Source organism: Oreochromis niloticus, linkage group LG3 (genome assembly GCF_001858045.2).
Source record: "Oreochromis niloticus isolate F11D_XX linkage group LG3, O_niloticus_UMD_NMBU, whole genome shotgun sequence".
Taxonomy (NCBI): domain Eukaryota; kingdom Metazoa; phylum Chordata; class Actinopteri; order Cichliformes; family Cichlidae; genus Oreochromis; species Oreochromis niloticus.
In genome coordinates, this window is record NC_031967.2 from 14,184,644 (window position 1) to 14,202,225 (window position 17,582).

Sequence of the window (17,582 nt, forward strand, 5' to 3'; positions counted from 1 at the left end):
ATCACAACCAAACAGAAAAAAAATAATATTTTCGTCTTTGAAGAATGTGGTTATTATGAATTCTCCAGAGCACACCATGATTTTTTTTTAAATTCTTAGCTTTTAAATGTACTGTAACAAGTGTGTAGTGCTGTAAAAACAAGTTCAAAGTGCAGGCTTTTATTATTTGCACTGTTGAAACACATTTTAATATACTTGATATGAATTTGAATTTGAGCACAACTATTTATGTGGATGTAGTACGTGTGTAGTATTCATTTCATCATTTCGTCCACTTATTTAAATGTTTAGTCATAAATATCTAGTGATTTTTTTTAAATGAATGCTTATTCAGGTCAGTTTTATTCTGACTTATTTCGTAAGTGATCCAGTCGTCTGAAAAGTGTCTCCTCTCCTTTAGTCGAGCCCTTTTTACCATGAACAAGTATCTATCATTACACCTTAATTTCAGGGAAGCTGTGCAAATCCTCTAAACACAATGCAAGTACACACACCCTGTAGTTGATCCATTGTGGATACCTTGTTAAAATAGTATGGCATTAAACAAAATAAGCCAACAAACCTGTCGGCTCTTGTGTGGAGGGTAAAAATCAAACAGAAAAAGAGATTAATGTATTCTGAGAAATCAACTCATAAGCATGTGCAGCACTGAGAGGCTTGCTACGAACATTATCTTGTGGCTATTTTGTGGTGAATCTTTAAAAGAGGGGGTTTTAAATTGTGAGGGGGAGGGGGCGGGGTCACTAGAGCAGTGGTAAGGTTTAATAACTCACCTCTGTCAGCTGCCTTTAAGTGAGGATCTTCACTGGAAAGACTGCCTGGAGCACCCTGCGTGTCTTTGATCTACAAGCACATAATGGAAGCAGAGAGGGGAGAGAAAACAAGGTCAAAGATTTGCACACTTGTGAGACCTTGGGTATCACCTGCGTTAATGCATAAAGCGACAACAAAGGCGCCCGTGGATGTGTGCGTGTGTGAGTGTGTAAGACATGGGGAGCAATTTTTTTTCTTCTTTTTTATGATCATTTCAACTCAGGTCCATGACTCTAATATGCACCTCCCACCAGAGAGAGGAGACACTTGATGTTTTAAAATACATGGTTCCTCTCTGTGCTCAAAGAGGCTCCCGGGAGCTTCTGAAAGACAGTTTAATGATGAAAGACAACATGCCTGGATGCAAGTGTTCTCTTACAAATCGCAGGGGAAAAACAGGAAAAAGCCAAAACAATTTTGGGTCTTTAATTTTCTTTTAAAAGATGCCACGTTCATTTCTAAAGATTCAATCCACGTTGAGGAGCCTCACCTCACGCAAGGTAGGTGTAGATACAGTAATCGCCTAATCCCTCCCAGAGTAAATATTTTTGGAGTATTAAGCTGTGGCAGCAAAACATATAAATAGGAAATCTCAAAATATTTATGTTTATCTGCAGCTGGGAATCTACCTGAGGTTAGGAAATGTGGATTATTTCAGTCGAGCTGTATTCTGTTGTTGATGCTTGTAGGCATTCTGTATTAAAAAGAACATTTTGCAAAACATGCACTCTTTCTGGAGCTTTCATGATGTTGAGGAGGACTAAATATGACAAGATTCCCACATATGGGACGGAGGAAATATAGGTCTGATTTGATGACTTGTCGCATGCTGCATGCTGTCACATTTTTTTCTTTCACTGGAAACCAGACTGTAAACTCAACTGTGCGAGTGAGAGGCGTTGCCAAATGCAATGTGACTCACCACCTCTGAGGAGAACAAAAACCTGCTTAAGATCACTGTGACATCGCATGCAGTGTTTGCAGTTCTGAATATTTTTGACAGATTGGACTGAATACAAATGTGAAAATTGTCATGCAAGAAAGGGAAAAAAAAGAAAAAACCTTAAGAGAACATGTCACCGAGTAACTCTGTTTGACAAGCGTTTTAAAGAAACAACACACAACGTTACTCCCATGAAGCTTTGTGAGCTCAGGTTCTGAAATTTTCAAATCTGCAAGGGAATTTCTACTGAACCTATTCGATTGGAATTATGCTATTTTATGTGCTAGAAATCAGCAGGGATAGCATAAAGCAGGAGCCACAGACACAGGAACCTGTATTTTGAAGCCTTGATAACAGCTTTCATCCCACTGCCATCTTTTTATTTTTTGTTACAGCCAAAAGTGACCATATTCAGAGAATATGCTGGAGTGCTAAATTATTTGCTAATGCTTGTGACCTTGGTTAACAAGCTATGGCTTAAGACATAGACATAGATCCCTGCTTATTGCATTTCAGCTACTCCTTTGTTACCACAGCAGATAGCTTCACGTTTGATTTAACGGACTTTTACACAGACGCCCTTCCCAAAAGGTTCGAAATTGAACCAGCAGCCTTTCATTTGCCAAGATTAAGTGTTAGCCACTACACTATGTTAAATAACATGCTAATAAAATTCACTCACCAAAACTTAAGTACACGCTTTTTGGATAGTTTGTTAGAACAAGTACTACAACACAGCAAGTGACTGCATTTAAAGAATGTTCCAAACAGGACATTTATTAAAAAAGGAAAAAAATACAATAGACACTAAAGACACTAACATCAGTGAGCAACATTTGCACTGGTTAGCAATGTGTTAGCACAGTTAGCACTGTGTTAGCACAGTTAGCACTGTAGCTTCACTGTTGCTAGCAGGTTCTGGGTTTGAACCTGACTGGCAGGGCCTTTCTGCGTGGAGTTTGCATGTTCTCCCCTGCACGGGTTTAGTCTGGCATAGCTAAAGTCCCGCCCCCACAGTCCAGTCCAAACACATGCATATTAGGCTAACTGCTGATTGTGCTATGATGTCAACTATGATGACAACTCGTTAGCTAATGAGTGTGCCGTTTCAGACCACAGATAATCCTTCATTTTGAAACACAGTGTGATCAAGAATTAGAAAACAACTTTTTGATTAAATGACCTGATATGAGTGACCGATTTCATAAACTCAGCAGGTTTGTGTCAACTCAGAAAGCAGTTTCATCATCGACTTCTATAGGACCGGAGGTATTTTTGTAGCCACAGCTATCACCAGAATTCAGACAGAATTCAGGGAGGATTTTAGACACTTCTGCATTAGCATCTATGAACGAAATGGACCCATTCCCTAACGCTAAACTTAATAAGCAGTCAACAAACCTGAAAGTATGGTAGAATAAACCATTTATTCTACCATGCTATATTTTGGGTATTTTATCATGCATTTTCAGAGTCAGCCTCTAGTGCCTTTTCGTTGAACTGCAGTTCTGGTCACACATTTCCTTCTTTTTAAAGCCTCTGAGCTATTAAACCGTGCACATACAAATGCCAGTACATACAAAAAACGAACCTATAGAAATGATAAAAACCACAATGTCAGCCAAGTAGTAGCTCACCCAACTCACCATGAAATGACAAACGCAACACAGATGTTGAGCACACCTTTAAGATCTATTAAGTGACCATTGTGTGCACATTTGATTAAAGTCTGACCAATAACTGTGAATTGTGGACGGACGGGACTGTGGATGGATGTGCTAAAAATCCCCAATCTACAAATCCCAATGAAGTGCATCGGTGTTTCAAGGACACAGGAGCTGATGCATTTATTATCAACACATTTACAGCTCACTAAACAGATTACTCATTAAAGTTTTCTCATTATGCTAACAGAAAACATAATTCCAGGACTATTATGTTGTTTTTAGTTGCATATAAATGCAATTTCCAAAGAGCAACAGTTGAAAACACACAGTACCTGCTTTAAATTATTAATTCTTCTTCGTTCACCTTTTTTCACTCCCTGTGTGTTTATGCACCACTCTGCATTTAATTATGAGTTATTACTAATCTCTTGGTCTCTCCCACAGCGTGTCTTTTGTCCTGTCTCCCTCCCCTCAACCCCACCTGTCTCAGCAGATCGCCGCCCCTCCCGCAGCCTGGTTCTGCCGGAGGTTTCTTCCTGTTAAAAGGGAGCTTTTCCTTCCTACTGTCACCAAATGCTTGCTCACACGGGTCGTCTGATTGTTTGAGTTTTCTCAAACGCCTTAAGGTGACAATAAAATCTCATATGTGGCGACAAAAATCATTTATGCCAGCTTGCTAATATGCAGTATGCAATGTAAATAACATAACATACTGTGCTAGTCAGTAACTTGGTCTGGATGACCAGTGAATATATCCATGTATGCTTTATTCATATTGAACATATAATATATATTTCAATCCTTTATCCTTTTTCATTTTTCATTCATTTAAAACTCCAGCTAGAATTGTGGAGTTATAAATAGATACAGTATCTTCGTGATAATGGTCAAGGTTGGCTTAGCCACAAAGACCTCAACAAGACAAGCTTCCTGCACGTAATGTGGTACTACCACAGGCAGAAATGATGGAAGCATCACTTCAAGTGCAGTCTTCTCATTCTACCTATCTCTTCACATCCACATCATTCTCCAGTTGTTTGTGTCTGAGAGTGAGACACTGGCAGTGTAAAGCCTTCAAGCAGCCAAATACGCTGCTCTCAGAAATCAGCCGGCACAAGAAAACAGAGGCTTGCTCTTGAAAACTGTCTGCCTTTGAAGGATCTTTATTCTCCGCTCCCCAGCTGCCGGAGATGCGTGTAACTGCTTAGACATACAATGGGTGCATCGCGGGTATTTGTCCACGGAGAGCTGGGCCCAGTAAATGAAAAGAGGGGCACACATACCCAGGAAGCAGCTAATTAATTGACAAGCAGATATTTTGGAATTTATAATCATCAAACAGACTTCATTTTGTTTCCCCACCACCATCCTCGCCAACCCGTCATCCCAGGCGACTTACTTAAGAGACTTATCTTATAAATACAGCCCTAATCAAAATAAATGACTAAAAGCTCTGAGGGAGTTGAAGGCTATACACATTTACATCAGAGGAACTGATGCAATTTAAACAGCCGCCTCAGCACCGCTGAGTTAGGTTCAAATCACAGAGAATCCTAACTTATGTAATACTTCCACTGTTTTTTCTTTTCTTTTCTTTTTTTCGGTTGTTGTTGTTGCTTGGTTTGGCAGACCTATATTCATGACAGCCAACTAGGAGAGATAGAGCCTCCCTCTATGTGTGTGTTACACTGAATTCCCACAGCAGCATTCTTGCGCTGTGAGTGTATCATATTATAAAGATTTTTCTTCTCACATGCTTTTGTGTCTATTTGACTTCACCGTGTGTGTGTGTGTGTGTGTGTGTGTGTGTGTGTGTGTGTGTGCTTGGTGCACATCTGTGGGATTGCCCGTCTCTCAGCATTGGTTCAATGCTTAATATTCTTCCTTCTGTTTCCTACCGGGTATACATTTCTTGTAAAATGTAGCAGTGAGAGCGTTTTAACAGCCAGTGGCTTACAGGATCATTTACAGCTGGTCATTGACTGTCTGGCTGAGAAGCAGAGTGGCTGACGGATAGATTGTCAAAGTTTCACCTCGGTCCAAGTTTTGATGGATATGTTATAGCCACAAAGCCCAATATAACAGACTGCACAGACTGTGAAGCCGCAACTCACCGAGTATAAAAGCCCAACAGCTTTCTGTTGATTTAAAGGGAAGCTGCTAGAGAAATTTAATACACCAGCTTCATCTGCACCGAAGTCATGTTTAGGATTAATGTGGAGACAGCAGTGTTTATGACACGACGTGTATCTTTGCACAGGAACCGAGTGGCAACGGCTCAGTGTTTGCACAGTGCCGAGAAGCGCCTCTGCCTCGTGACACTGTTGATAACACAAAGTGAACTTGACTGCGGCATTTGTAGAATCAGCAGTGTGGAGTAAAGGAGGATCGACGTTGTCACGACTTAGAGTCAGCAAACCCATTTTACCATCCGACCAGCCGAACTCAAGTCATTGCACTTTACTGGTAAAATCGGTTGTTTTTTATGTGTTGTCTTACAAAGAAGGACCATAAGAAGAAAATAAGAACGTCGGCTCACAGCACATCACAGCTTACAGATTACCGTCCTGTGTGAAGCATAAAAAGAAACACTAAGCTTACCTGTCATTGGTTCCTTGTGCTGCATAAACTATTGAGAATTAAATTAAATGACAAATGTTACTTTCACCTTGATCTTGAGCACAATTTGGGTGAAGATCCATTAGCTGACTAAACTGTGTTAAGGGTAGTGACTTGTGAATTGTGGATGGTATGAGCTCAGTGGTCCTAAATAGAGCATTTTCTGATTTGCCAAATCAAAAGTGCAATCAAATTTTAGAGAAAGTAGCTTGAGTCTTAAAACAAATTCCAATTTCTGCTGGTTGGGCAATGACAACCAATGCAACCTCTTCTCTAAGGATGAGGATACACGGCAAAGATCCTTTGCTATATCCAAAGGCGACTCTAGAAGCCTGGAGATTTGTTAAGGTGATAATTCGCAGATCATGCTCCCTGAATTTAGTTTGGTTTCTGTAATTAGTTGGAAAACATGTGTGTATCACATTTAAAGCTGAAGATCAAATCAGCACATTTCATTTACTTTGACCCAACAAGTTATGCACAGTGAAGCTCAAATGCAAAAGCTGCAATCGTGACATTTGCTGAAATCACGTGAACGCCTTGGGCTGAGGATTCACACTATTGTTCAGTCTACTGCCTTATGACTTCGGCGCCCACTAGGTGGCATATCAGAACCCTCACTAACCACATGTCCTGTTGCTGTAAATTATGCATGGAACAAAAATGCTAATTTTATACACAGTTTATAACCTAAATGATGCTGAGTCCCTGTTGACATTATGCAGCGCTGAGTTTGATCAAATATTTGACAATTAGATTAAACGCAGCATCAGGGATGCTGCTGAAATTTTGTGGGTGGCACCAATTTGCCAAATCCACTAGTACGACCCATAAGATATGAAAGTCTTCATCACGTCGGATGTGTGTGTCAAGTTTCATAACTTCTCAAGCTTTCTTGGCCCCTCAGCAATAACTTCCTCTTTCATGGTGATTCATCATTCCACCAGGTGGAAATGAAAATTCACAACTTTCACAGAGCAGCATCGTCAAGGTCTCAAGTTCATTTAAATCACTTTTGAGGTGGATGTGGTAAACCTCTCTACTTTCAAGGTTAGGCTTAAGACTCTTCTTTAGGATAAAGCATCTAGTTAAGGTTGAATCACGTGATCCCGCATCCGCCTTTAGTTGCGCTGCAATAGGTCTAGGCTGCTGGGGGCTTCCCATGATGCTGATGGTTCTGCCGGAGGTTGCTTCCTGTTAAAAGGGAGTTTGTCCTTCCCACTGTCACCAAGTGCTTGCCCATAGGGGTTTTAACTGTACTGTAGGGTCTTTACTTTACAATATGAAGCGCCCTAAGGTGACTAATGCTGTGATTTGGCGCTACATAAATATAATGGAATTGAATTGGAAATGGAACCTATAAAGGGAGGTTCATCAAAGTATAAAAGGCCTCCTGTCAGCTTTGTGGTATTCTAACTATTGCTGACTACTGGTGTATAGGTGTGTTCAGGTAAGGCAAAGGTGAAATTTGGGGCAGACTGAACAATGTGTATTTGAGTTACAGCAATTTTGTGCTTTATAGTAAAATATCTAAATCATGCTATTTGATGCAAACTCACTGTTTTCAAGAATAAGTAACACGACCTCCTTAAAGCTTTCCTGACCAAGTTTTAGATGGCTCAGGTCAACCTGCGTAGATCAGCGCATCAAAGTTCAAAACATGTCACTTCCTGTCAGTAGGTGTTGCTATGAAGGAATTGCCACTGACCATTATCAAACATGAAAAGTCTGGTCTAGATTCTACAGTTTAATGATGACTGAACTTCTTTACCCGCACCAAAAATATTAAATTGCTCTGTTTTTCCGTCCATTCTGTTTAACTTGGCCACATTTTAGGATCTGATGCTGGCAGCATTTAAGAGTAGATCAAGGCAGCACAGGCAGTGTGTGCTGGTGGAAGAGTCCATATGTGTGCCTGAGAGACAGCGTGTGTCCTCTGCGAGAGGTAAAATAATGACAGGCGAGAACGGATGGCTGGTGACGCGGTGACGAGGAAAGCGCCACATATTTTGGGCCTCAGGCTGGGCAGATGCGAAGAAACTTCTTCTCTTATCCCTTCTTCCCCCCGGTTGCCTTCTCCACTCTTCCTCGCACCACCCCTCCCTGCGACACTGCTCAAACGAAGGACAAAGACGCCCTAAGTGGTTTTCTTTTTCCGATCCCATACGTGGCCGCTGGCGCTTTCGCTCTTCTGTATCTCGAGCTCGCAGCGAGAATAGTGACAGAATGAGTCACGGTGGTTTTTTAACGAGTCAATCTTTTGATTAATTTTAATGGCACTTGCTAACAAAATCTTCTTTCACTGAGAGAGATCGTTCTTATTATCACACGTTAAGTTGTGTTTTTGCATGAGATGAAATTATCTTTGACAGAGAGAAATATTACGATTCCAGATGCGCGTTTTGCACCTTTCACTGTGTGAGTCATGCCTTCTGGGAAGTGGCACATAGCGTCGGCATACAGTGTACAAGCTACTGCGATGAAATATAAAAATGAAGGACAAAGTGCAGAATCCAGAGACTCCAGGTGAGATAACAGAGACTATTAAGGTTAGTTAAACCTGCATTTCTCTGCACGTATGTATCTGAAGTGGATGGCTATCAGCGCTGAGAAAAACAGCAGCTTGTGCGACGCACTCGCACTTTCAGGTCATGCCAGTTGGCTCCTCAAAAACGTGACAGCGGTGAGATCCAGACAGAACAGGAACAAGAAAGTAAAAGAGCAGAAGGGGAGAACATGGCAGCCAAGAACTACCACTTCAACATCAAACGAATGTTGTCACAACAGAGCAACAGAGCCACCCCTTTTAACTGTGACACCATTCAGCTGCTCATCACGCTGAGCGGGGCAAGGCGGAAAGCTACTGTAAGTCAAGCACAAGCACGGTGTTTATTAAATAAGAGAGCTGGGAGCGGAGAAACGTGTGCATACTGTAGTGATGTCAAATCGTCTAAGCGGCGTTAGAAAGGCGGCTTTTTTCTCATCCCTCCATGAAATTGAAAGTTGGGAAGGGAAATGAAGTGTGTCTTCCAATGATGGTAAAGGCGATCAGCGAAGCTTGAGAAATATGGTTTTGAGAGCTTGGTGCTGGAGTTTGTAAGAGCCAAAAGAAACAATATATGTGATAATCTAGAGGCATCATTTAATGGTTTCTGATTTCACAGAACGGTGCGGCTTTTTCGAAATCAGAAGGGAGAAAGGGGGCTGTGAAGGTTGATGACATAGCCATTTATGTAAATGTGTAAGTTGCTGAAAGAAGCAGTTAAGTTTCTGTATAATCTTTAAGGCGGGTAATCGTATCATTTAGTGCTATAAATGATTCAGCCTGTGGGAAGGGAAAAAAAAACAGATTTTTATCCATATGTTGGCATTTTAGCTAACAGTGTCAGATGGATCAGCAGAAGTTCTGTAGTCATGCTAAATTTTAAAGAAACAGCTAAATGATCAGGAGCCAGACTCTCAGCTGAAAGAACTGTTGTATTTCTGACAGAAGGAAAACGGGAGGCAGGAAAAAAAAAAAGAAGAAGTAGGAGTGTCGGGGAGGCAGACCGAAAAGAAAGGCTGTCTCCTAGCGGACGCCGGCGTACGGGGCCTGTCAGTCGTCATTGCGTGCCACTCTCCTTGTGAAACTGAGGCAACATACCCCATGAAATATTCACCAAAGTTGTTTTTGCTTAAAAAGGAGTGGTGAGGGGAGGGGGTGGCGGGGGGGATGAGGAAAATGTGCTACTATAGATAGATGGAGAGTCCCCCAAATGCTTTTGATGTCAAGCTTGCTTAGGCTTTTTTACATGGGGTGCGACAGGGACACCAGCAGGGGGTCCATTAAATGTTCACACAAATGTACCCTTAACAGCACATCAGTCTCCACAGCCTGAGCTCCCAATCCACGGCATACTCTTCTAATTCTGCTGTAGTCTTTATATATCCAAAGCTTTTGCTACTGATTCTTTTTTTTTCTTTATTTGCATTGTGATGTTTGATAGATGTGGCACACTGGGAAAACATGCACTGTTAGTCTTATTATTACGGGTAAATTACATACTGAGGATTTATTGCTTTTTAATATTTCAACTCAAAAACTGTACATTTACTGCCAGTCAAATCAGTGATATCGAACTGCAGTTACCGCCAGCTTTAAACACAAGTGTTCTTTCAAATCCAAAACCCAGAAATACAACAAAAACAAAACAAATAAGTAAGAAAGTTGATGTGCGAGCTTTTAGTGGGCTGCACAAATTCCTAACTCTTGAAATGTTATTTACTGTAACTAAGGCCAGCAGTTATGTTGCAATTCTACGAAAAGACAAATGAGGGAAGGTTAACGTCATTTAAAAATGTACAAAAAAAACAAAAAAAGACTGAATAATTAGGTCCTAATTAGGCTTAGGAGAGTTGGTGATTCATTAGCCGTGTTTGCTTTCGACGCAGCAAGCGCTGTCACGGCCATTGTATCTGTGACTACCTCCGTTGCCGGGATGAGCATTGTGCAGGGGACGTAAGCATGGCGTGGAATAACAACATGCCATTAGCTGCTGCAGCTGCTGCGAAAGCTTTCAATACAACACAACTGCACACAGTCCCTTTGTGTGTGTGTAATAAGGTCAAGACTGTCAGTTTTGACGTAGCACATTGTATAACACATCCCTCTCCTGATCAGGAGTTTCAATGTGGGCGTCTCAAGAAAATGAAAGAATGGTAACATATGTAGTTGGGTTTTAGACGTATCTGGACAGTGACAAAGGATTATCTGTATTCTGCTGATGCTTAGCCAAGCTGTTGTTTTCAGTTTGAGGGCCCTCATGCCCTGATCACACGTCTCTCCGTGTTCCTTTTTAACTTGAAGTCGGAGTTTCCGAGTTTCCGATATCACACCCCAGTTGTCCGTGTTCCAGTACCAGCAGATGGGGAAAAAAAGTGAGCTGCAGCAGGTTCATGGAGTTAAGCTGCCCAGGGCTCTGTGTACAACCCCAGTTCCAAAAAAGTTGTCAGGCTGTGTAAAGCGGAATTTATGGTCCAGCAGAGGTAGCACAGGGACGGCCTCTCTGGCAGGTGCAGGCGGGGTACAAAGTATGCCGATGTGTGTGGGCCACTCTTGCTTGTGCTGTTGTTGGTCCGTCAGCCAACCGTGGAGGAAATCGAAGCTATAACATAGAAACAGTTGAAGTGGAACCGAGTGTTAAAAACTATGAAGCGTCCACTGCAGCCACCGTCTGTGCTTTTCCTGCTGTATTTTTTCATCTTTTAAGTTTTTTTGGCGGTTCTCCCGTTCCCAGTGAACTCTCCTGTGGGCCCCTCCCCTACCCGGGCCCCTTTGTTAACCACTCAACATTCGTAGACCCTTCATCTGCTTCCACCGACGTGCAATCAGGATCTTGGAGGACTGCACGAAAGTACATCTGGGGAAGGTGAACCTACCATTCAAACAGGAAGCTGTATGCAGACAAACACATTTGTGGGACCATAAATTGTGGTTAAAATGTAAATAAAAGCTAAATTCAATAATGTGCTAATCTCATAAACTTGTATTTTCTCAATAACAGAACACAGAAAACATATCAAATGCTCGAACTGAGAAAATGTCCCACTTTCATAAAAAAATACCAGCTCATTTCAAATTTAACGGCAACAACACATATTATAAAAAGTTGTGACAGGGCCATGTTTACCACTCTGTAGCATCCTCGCTTCTACTGACAAACAGTCTGTAAACATCTGGGAACTGAGCGGACCAGCTGCTGGATTTACAGGAGAGGACTGTCTGATCCTACTGTAGGTCTACTTTTTAAAAAAATTTTCATTTCATGTTGCTGCAACTGGTTTTCGTTACCAACTCGACAGCTGGGGTCCTCTACTATCGAGCCGTGCTGTTGTAATAGGATGGTGGTGTTTCTGGATCATGTTTTTTGCATATCAGAGCTTTAGCCTGGATTTGTGGATGTCGTGGTTAGCTGTGTTCATGCACAGTGATTTCTGGACATGTTCCTGGGCCCAAGCAGTGGCTTCCATGAGAGACTCATGCCTATTTTTAATGCAATGCTGCCTTACAGCTTACCAGTATGTTTTTTTGGCCACTCCTAAAGTGCTGTTTCTAAAGGCTTAGTTTCACTTTTGCAGACTGAGAACGGCCCGAGAGCCTCTCGGACCCCATGCTGTGGCTTCACAGTAACAGCTTCCAGATGCAAATGCCAGCCCTTTTAGTTGCTTAATTGATGAAGACATATCAAAGGAATAGCCCACACATGACCATAAAAAAGCTTTTGAGTCAATTGTTCAATTACCTTTTGGTTCCTTGGGGGGGGAAAAGGGAGCTTCATATTAAATTAGCTGTATTTCCTTAACACTTTCTCCGATTTTGAAGCGAATAGCCTCAAATTAAAGCTGAGAATCTGCACTCCAAACCCACATTCATTATGTAACTGTAACACGAATGTTTTGGTGAGCAGCTGAAACTGAGCATATGGCTAGAAGGTAATGGCTGTGACAGAGAGGCTTGATTGCATATTGAAGAGCCGATATGGAAACTCAAATGATTACAGGTGGATCGCAACCTCTTGACAATCTGAGTATCATACTGATGTTTAAGTGGCATACAGAAACTGTCAGCTTCCAACGGCAAAGCATCTTCATGAAAATGCATTACGAGATCACAATCAGTCCATGCGCACATTTGTAGCGGTTTTTCAGATATCCGCAACATCACAGCAACTAAAATACTTTGAGAAAAAACAGTGGAGAGCTCAATAAAGAGTTCCTCTCACATCTCACAAAGAGGAAAGAAATCACTTAAACTGTAAATCAGTAGCACAGGAGGACGGTACAGTAAAAAAAAATAGTCATTCCTACCTAATAGAGTTCTTGTACGCACATTAGCACCTAAGCACAATGAACAGAAAGCAGCTTGTGCTCATTTAGTAACACACACACAAAAAGCTTTTGTGCGCCACAAACAGTTGTATTTATAGGTACAACGACAGTTTGTAGGATGGCCTCGACCTTTTGGCTATCACGTGCTCCGTGGCCGTGGCCATGAATAAATATTATAATACCCACTAGAGTACTAAAAATCTCAATCTTTATGTAGCTCTTTGTGTTCAGGGAAAAGTAACAAACACTCGTCATCTTCAGCATCTTAGGGTTCACAGAAAAATGAACATCTGCATAGCTCGAGGGCCATATCTGGACACTTCTACCAAGCAAGACTCTCAATGCCTGCTTGCCTGCATTGTGACGGTATAATAGTGAAAGGAAGGGATTGGCCTTAATAGAAAGAAAAGCAGGTATAAGAGGTAGGAAACCTTTTCACTCTTAGACTTATTTAACTGGTCTTTACGTTCGGCTTGTTTTTGCCTTTTAGGGTCATATTAATGCGTCATGGTTTGTTTTGTTTGAAGCTAATCCAAAGAAAGAATGAACAGTAAACAAATAGACAGACTCAAAACTGGTATAGAACCGCAAAGTTGGGAAGTTGGGAATTCATTGCTTCCTGAGCACCAAGTGAATCTTGTCTACATGACCATCAGTCTCAGTAAGCATAACGTGTACAAAGACGAATGCTTTGTCAGAGCGACAGGGTTGTTTATTCGCTGTTCAGCAAAGTGCTTCGTCATGTAAAGCTTTACCGCACCGAGCTGGTAAAATGTATTCATTTGTTATCAGCCATGGAATTCCTTCTATTATCAGTAATAATGATAGACTGAACCCACTGGATTATTTTAACATTCGGATAATTGTTACGGGGGTAAAATAAAAGGCTGTTCTGGTAACTTTTATGGCACATCAACTTTTCTACTACCAATAATCGTGCAAATAAAATGATTCCATTTTCAGTCTGTATGTGTTTCAATGGTGTTTTAATGAAAAGCGGAGAGGGAGGGGTTTGCCTTATAATTCATATTCTGTGATGGAGCAACACTGAGATAAGCCAGGCGGATGGTGACATCTAATCTGAACCCCACTGTTTTTTGGGGGAGTTTTGTCTATGGAAATGACTAGCTTCTTATCGGTGGAGTGGGTTATTTGAGCAGATTCTCGCTGTGGCTTAGTGAAGGGACTCAATCACCACTGCCCAGCGATATGCCTCACTTTCGTCCCCCATCATCCCCCCTTCATCTTTTTATCTGAGGAAAGGAAATGAAAGGATGGTATCTGGTACTCTCCGCGTCCTCGGTTTAGGAGATGGAGAGGAGCGGACATTTTCTTTTAGGCTTTAACTCGCTGATGAAAACATGCGGTCTATAAACCTGCGCTCCGAAAAGAAATACACTGGCAATTTAGTGACTCTGGATGTGCACTGACTCAAAAAGGAAGTAGTTATGAGGTAATTTGTGTTGTGACAGCTGCATTTATAACTCTGGAGTAATCAAGCTTTTACACATTTTGGTTAAAGGAACACCATTTTTCCTCATTTTCTGATTATCTTCTGGGTTTTTTCTCTTGTCTCCACATTTTTCTTGGAGGTTATTGCACACAGCCACTGGAGATAATGCTTTTGTTTTTCTGTGTACGTGTACAGTATGCGGTTAATGTAGGAAAATGTTTTTTAATTTGCCAGTAGAAATGGGTTTTAGGTGTGGAGAAGAGCAAAATGGGACAGACAGAAAGGCTTGAGAAGTTTGCAGTCCACAGTAGGTAGATAAAGGGAGGGCCCAGTGACAGATGTCAGGGCTCGGTCATGCATCATTTATTAGTCGGTAAATTTCAGGGGAATCACAGCGTTCGCCGGTTTCTCTACAAGAGGCAGAGTAAATGTACCCTGTCCGACTACTTTGGTGAACCTTAAAAGGCGGCTCACACTGTTTCGCATCCTTGACAGTTTTGTCCTAAACTAGAAGAAACTATTGCAATGCCTTTATGTCAGGCTGGAATTAGACTTCTGTAAAGACACACAACAATTTTGAAGGTTGCAGAGACTTGTGAAAAGAGCTGGGGAAAAGCCTCCAAATCTCACCTGTGTCTTACATCAGAGGAGGTTGTGACAAGAGGCCGGACTGATACAGGAATAAAGCAAGGTTAAGGCTTTACAGCTTAAGTTGGGAGCTCTGTTAGGGCGTCATTCGGCACCGTAATGATTCATCTGAATGATAACATCAGCACATTAGCACAAGTATAAAATCCCATGTCTACCGTATGAGTTAAAAGCACCAACATTTGTTAACAAGGATTAAACCTGCCTGTGTGACCAAATCTGGTGTATTTAGGTGACAAATTTAAGTGCTTATGTTAATTAATCTGCACTGTCCCCTTTAAATAAACATAACCAAGGAGCCGAGCTGTGTGCAATTAGTTTTTACAGGGTTTTGGAGGTACTGGAGGAGAATTTCTAGAGTCCTTCTTGTTCCTTTGAGCTGATAGGAAGATGACAAATAACCACATAGCCAAGGTATGCAGAAGAGAATCTCTGAAAAGATCATACCTTGACGCAGATGGGCTACAGCAGCAGGAGACCACACTTGGCTAAGAACAGGAAACTGAGGCTACAGTTTGCACGTGCTCACCAAAATTAGAAAATAGAACGAAAAATGTAATCTGGTAAAAAGAGTCTCAATTTCTGCTGCAAAATTTAGATGGTAGTGTCAGAATTTGATGTAAACAATATAAAAGCATGGATCCATCCTGCCTTGTAACAGTTCAGGCTGGTGTTGGTAGTTTCACGGTGTAGGGGATGTTTTCTTGGAACACTTAGTCGCCTTTAGCACCAACTGAGCATCATTTAAACCCCACAGTCCACCTGAGTGTTCCTGAATGTGTCCCTTTACGACCACAGTGGATCCATCTTCTGTTGGCTGCTTCCGACAGAATGAAAAACAATGTCACAAAGCTCAGATCATCTCAAACTGGTTTCCTGAACACGAGTTCACTGTACTCAAATTACCTCCACAGTCACCAGGTTTAAGTCCAATAGATGTGCAGCTACTGCGCGATGCTATCATGACAACATGGGCAAAAAACCTGAGGAATGTTTCCAGCACCGTGTTGAATCTGTCTATGTGAAGTTCAACACATATACAACACATCAAAAAAATATAGTCGCTTCTATGAGAAGAGTAGTTCTCGTTGTTTTTTGAACGTTTCCTCTTTCAAGCTGCTCTTTATCAGTGAAAATATGACGCAAAATGTCCAGTCGAAAAATGGCCGACACCAAAAGCCAATCACTTTTAAACTAGGTCGAGTCCCACCTCTGGTGAAATGTTTATGAAAATCCGTTCAGAAGATTTTGAGTAGTTCTGCTAACAAACTGACAGACAAACCAAAAACTGAAGCGATCACATGATGAAGGTAAACACACGAATTGTGTTTGTGCACATGAAAAAAAGGTTTCCTCACTTGATCACATGTGTGCAGTTGTCCTTGATTGGAGTATTGTATAGTATACATGGTATACATATTGTACACATGTGATGTTTGGAAAAAGCTGTTGTTGCTTTAAACAAAAGACAGCAATTACCAATAAAACAATGAAAAAACCCAACAGTCTGTGGAGTCTCTCTTATTCCAATGAGCCACAAATACTCACAATATCACAAAGCCTCCAACACCTTTTCTTCAAACACCATATAGACTACAGGCTGCTGAGTTTTAGTGTAGCTGAGACGTAATATACACAATAAAAAGGTAAAATATATATATTAGGAAAGATAGAAAAAGATGGCTGATAGAATAAAAAAAGAGCTCTTACTTTGACAGTGTCGCCTCTCGTCAGGACGTCCCAGAGTGTGCTCTGAAACTTGGAGAGATCCATCCTGTGACCTCTGTCCAACAAAGCCTGGGAGTGAGAGGAAAATCAAAAAGGTGAATCAAAGCGTGACAAACATGAGTCCGAGCAACGAAAACAGCTTTACAAAGACATTCAATGTGCAACCGTATCATATAAATTAGATCGAAAACAGCCCACATTACCAGCACTCAGTATATGAAGTTCCTAATAAATAAATAAAAAATATATGCACACCTCCCCCTAAAGCACATATGCATTCTGACACACCTCAGGTTGCACACAAGCTGGTAATCTTGCATCTATTGTGCAGTGTGCCTGGTGGCCCCACAGGTATAGGCTTATAAAAAGTGCCTTACATAACTGATAATAAACTGCACATCATCCATCTCCCATTCAGCTCACCTCCCAATAATCCCCGCTGCCATATCTGCTTATCTATTCAAGTCACCCTCTCATTAAATCAGCTTTTACAGCCAAATGGAAGAAGTTTACTACTCATAGAAGTCAAATACCATTCATCATGAGGAAGGCTGTAGTTATACAGATATAGACTGCATGTTTTAATTCACTGGCGGACAAACGCATCCTTCCTCCTATCTCAATAAACATAGACTCCTGCAGAAATAAATAAATAAAATAAGGTGGGGGAAAAAAAATTGACAGGGGAATTAATCTGCTGCCTTTTGCCTGCCGAAATGGAAGTCAGTGAGGCGGCGCATACCAGTGGGTGCCCATCAGTCACAAGACCTTGTGCGGGGCCCGAAAACAGCTGAATGTGATGCCGCTGCACATTGGGAGGTAAAGGATGGTGACAGAGAAGTTG

At 41.5% G+C, this 17,582-nt stretch overlaps 1 protein-coding gene across 1 annotated transcript in view; it reads right to left on the reverse strand.

The window, feature by feature from the left end:
* Positions 1-17,582, reverse strand: part of LOC100691113 (glucosidase 2 subunit beta) — a 157,914-nt gene that overhangs the window by 89,997 nt on the left and 50,335 nt on the right. The window contains exons 9-10 of the mRNA XM_003450336.5: positions 16,721-16,807; positions 774-843 (exon numbers count right to left, since the gene is read on the reverse strand). Of these exons, the coding sequence (XP_003450384.1) occupies positions 774-843; positions 16,721-16,807 (157 nt within the window). The remainder of the gene's footprint in view (positions 1-773; positions 844-16,720; positions 16,808-17,582) is intronic.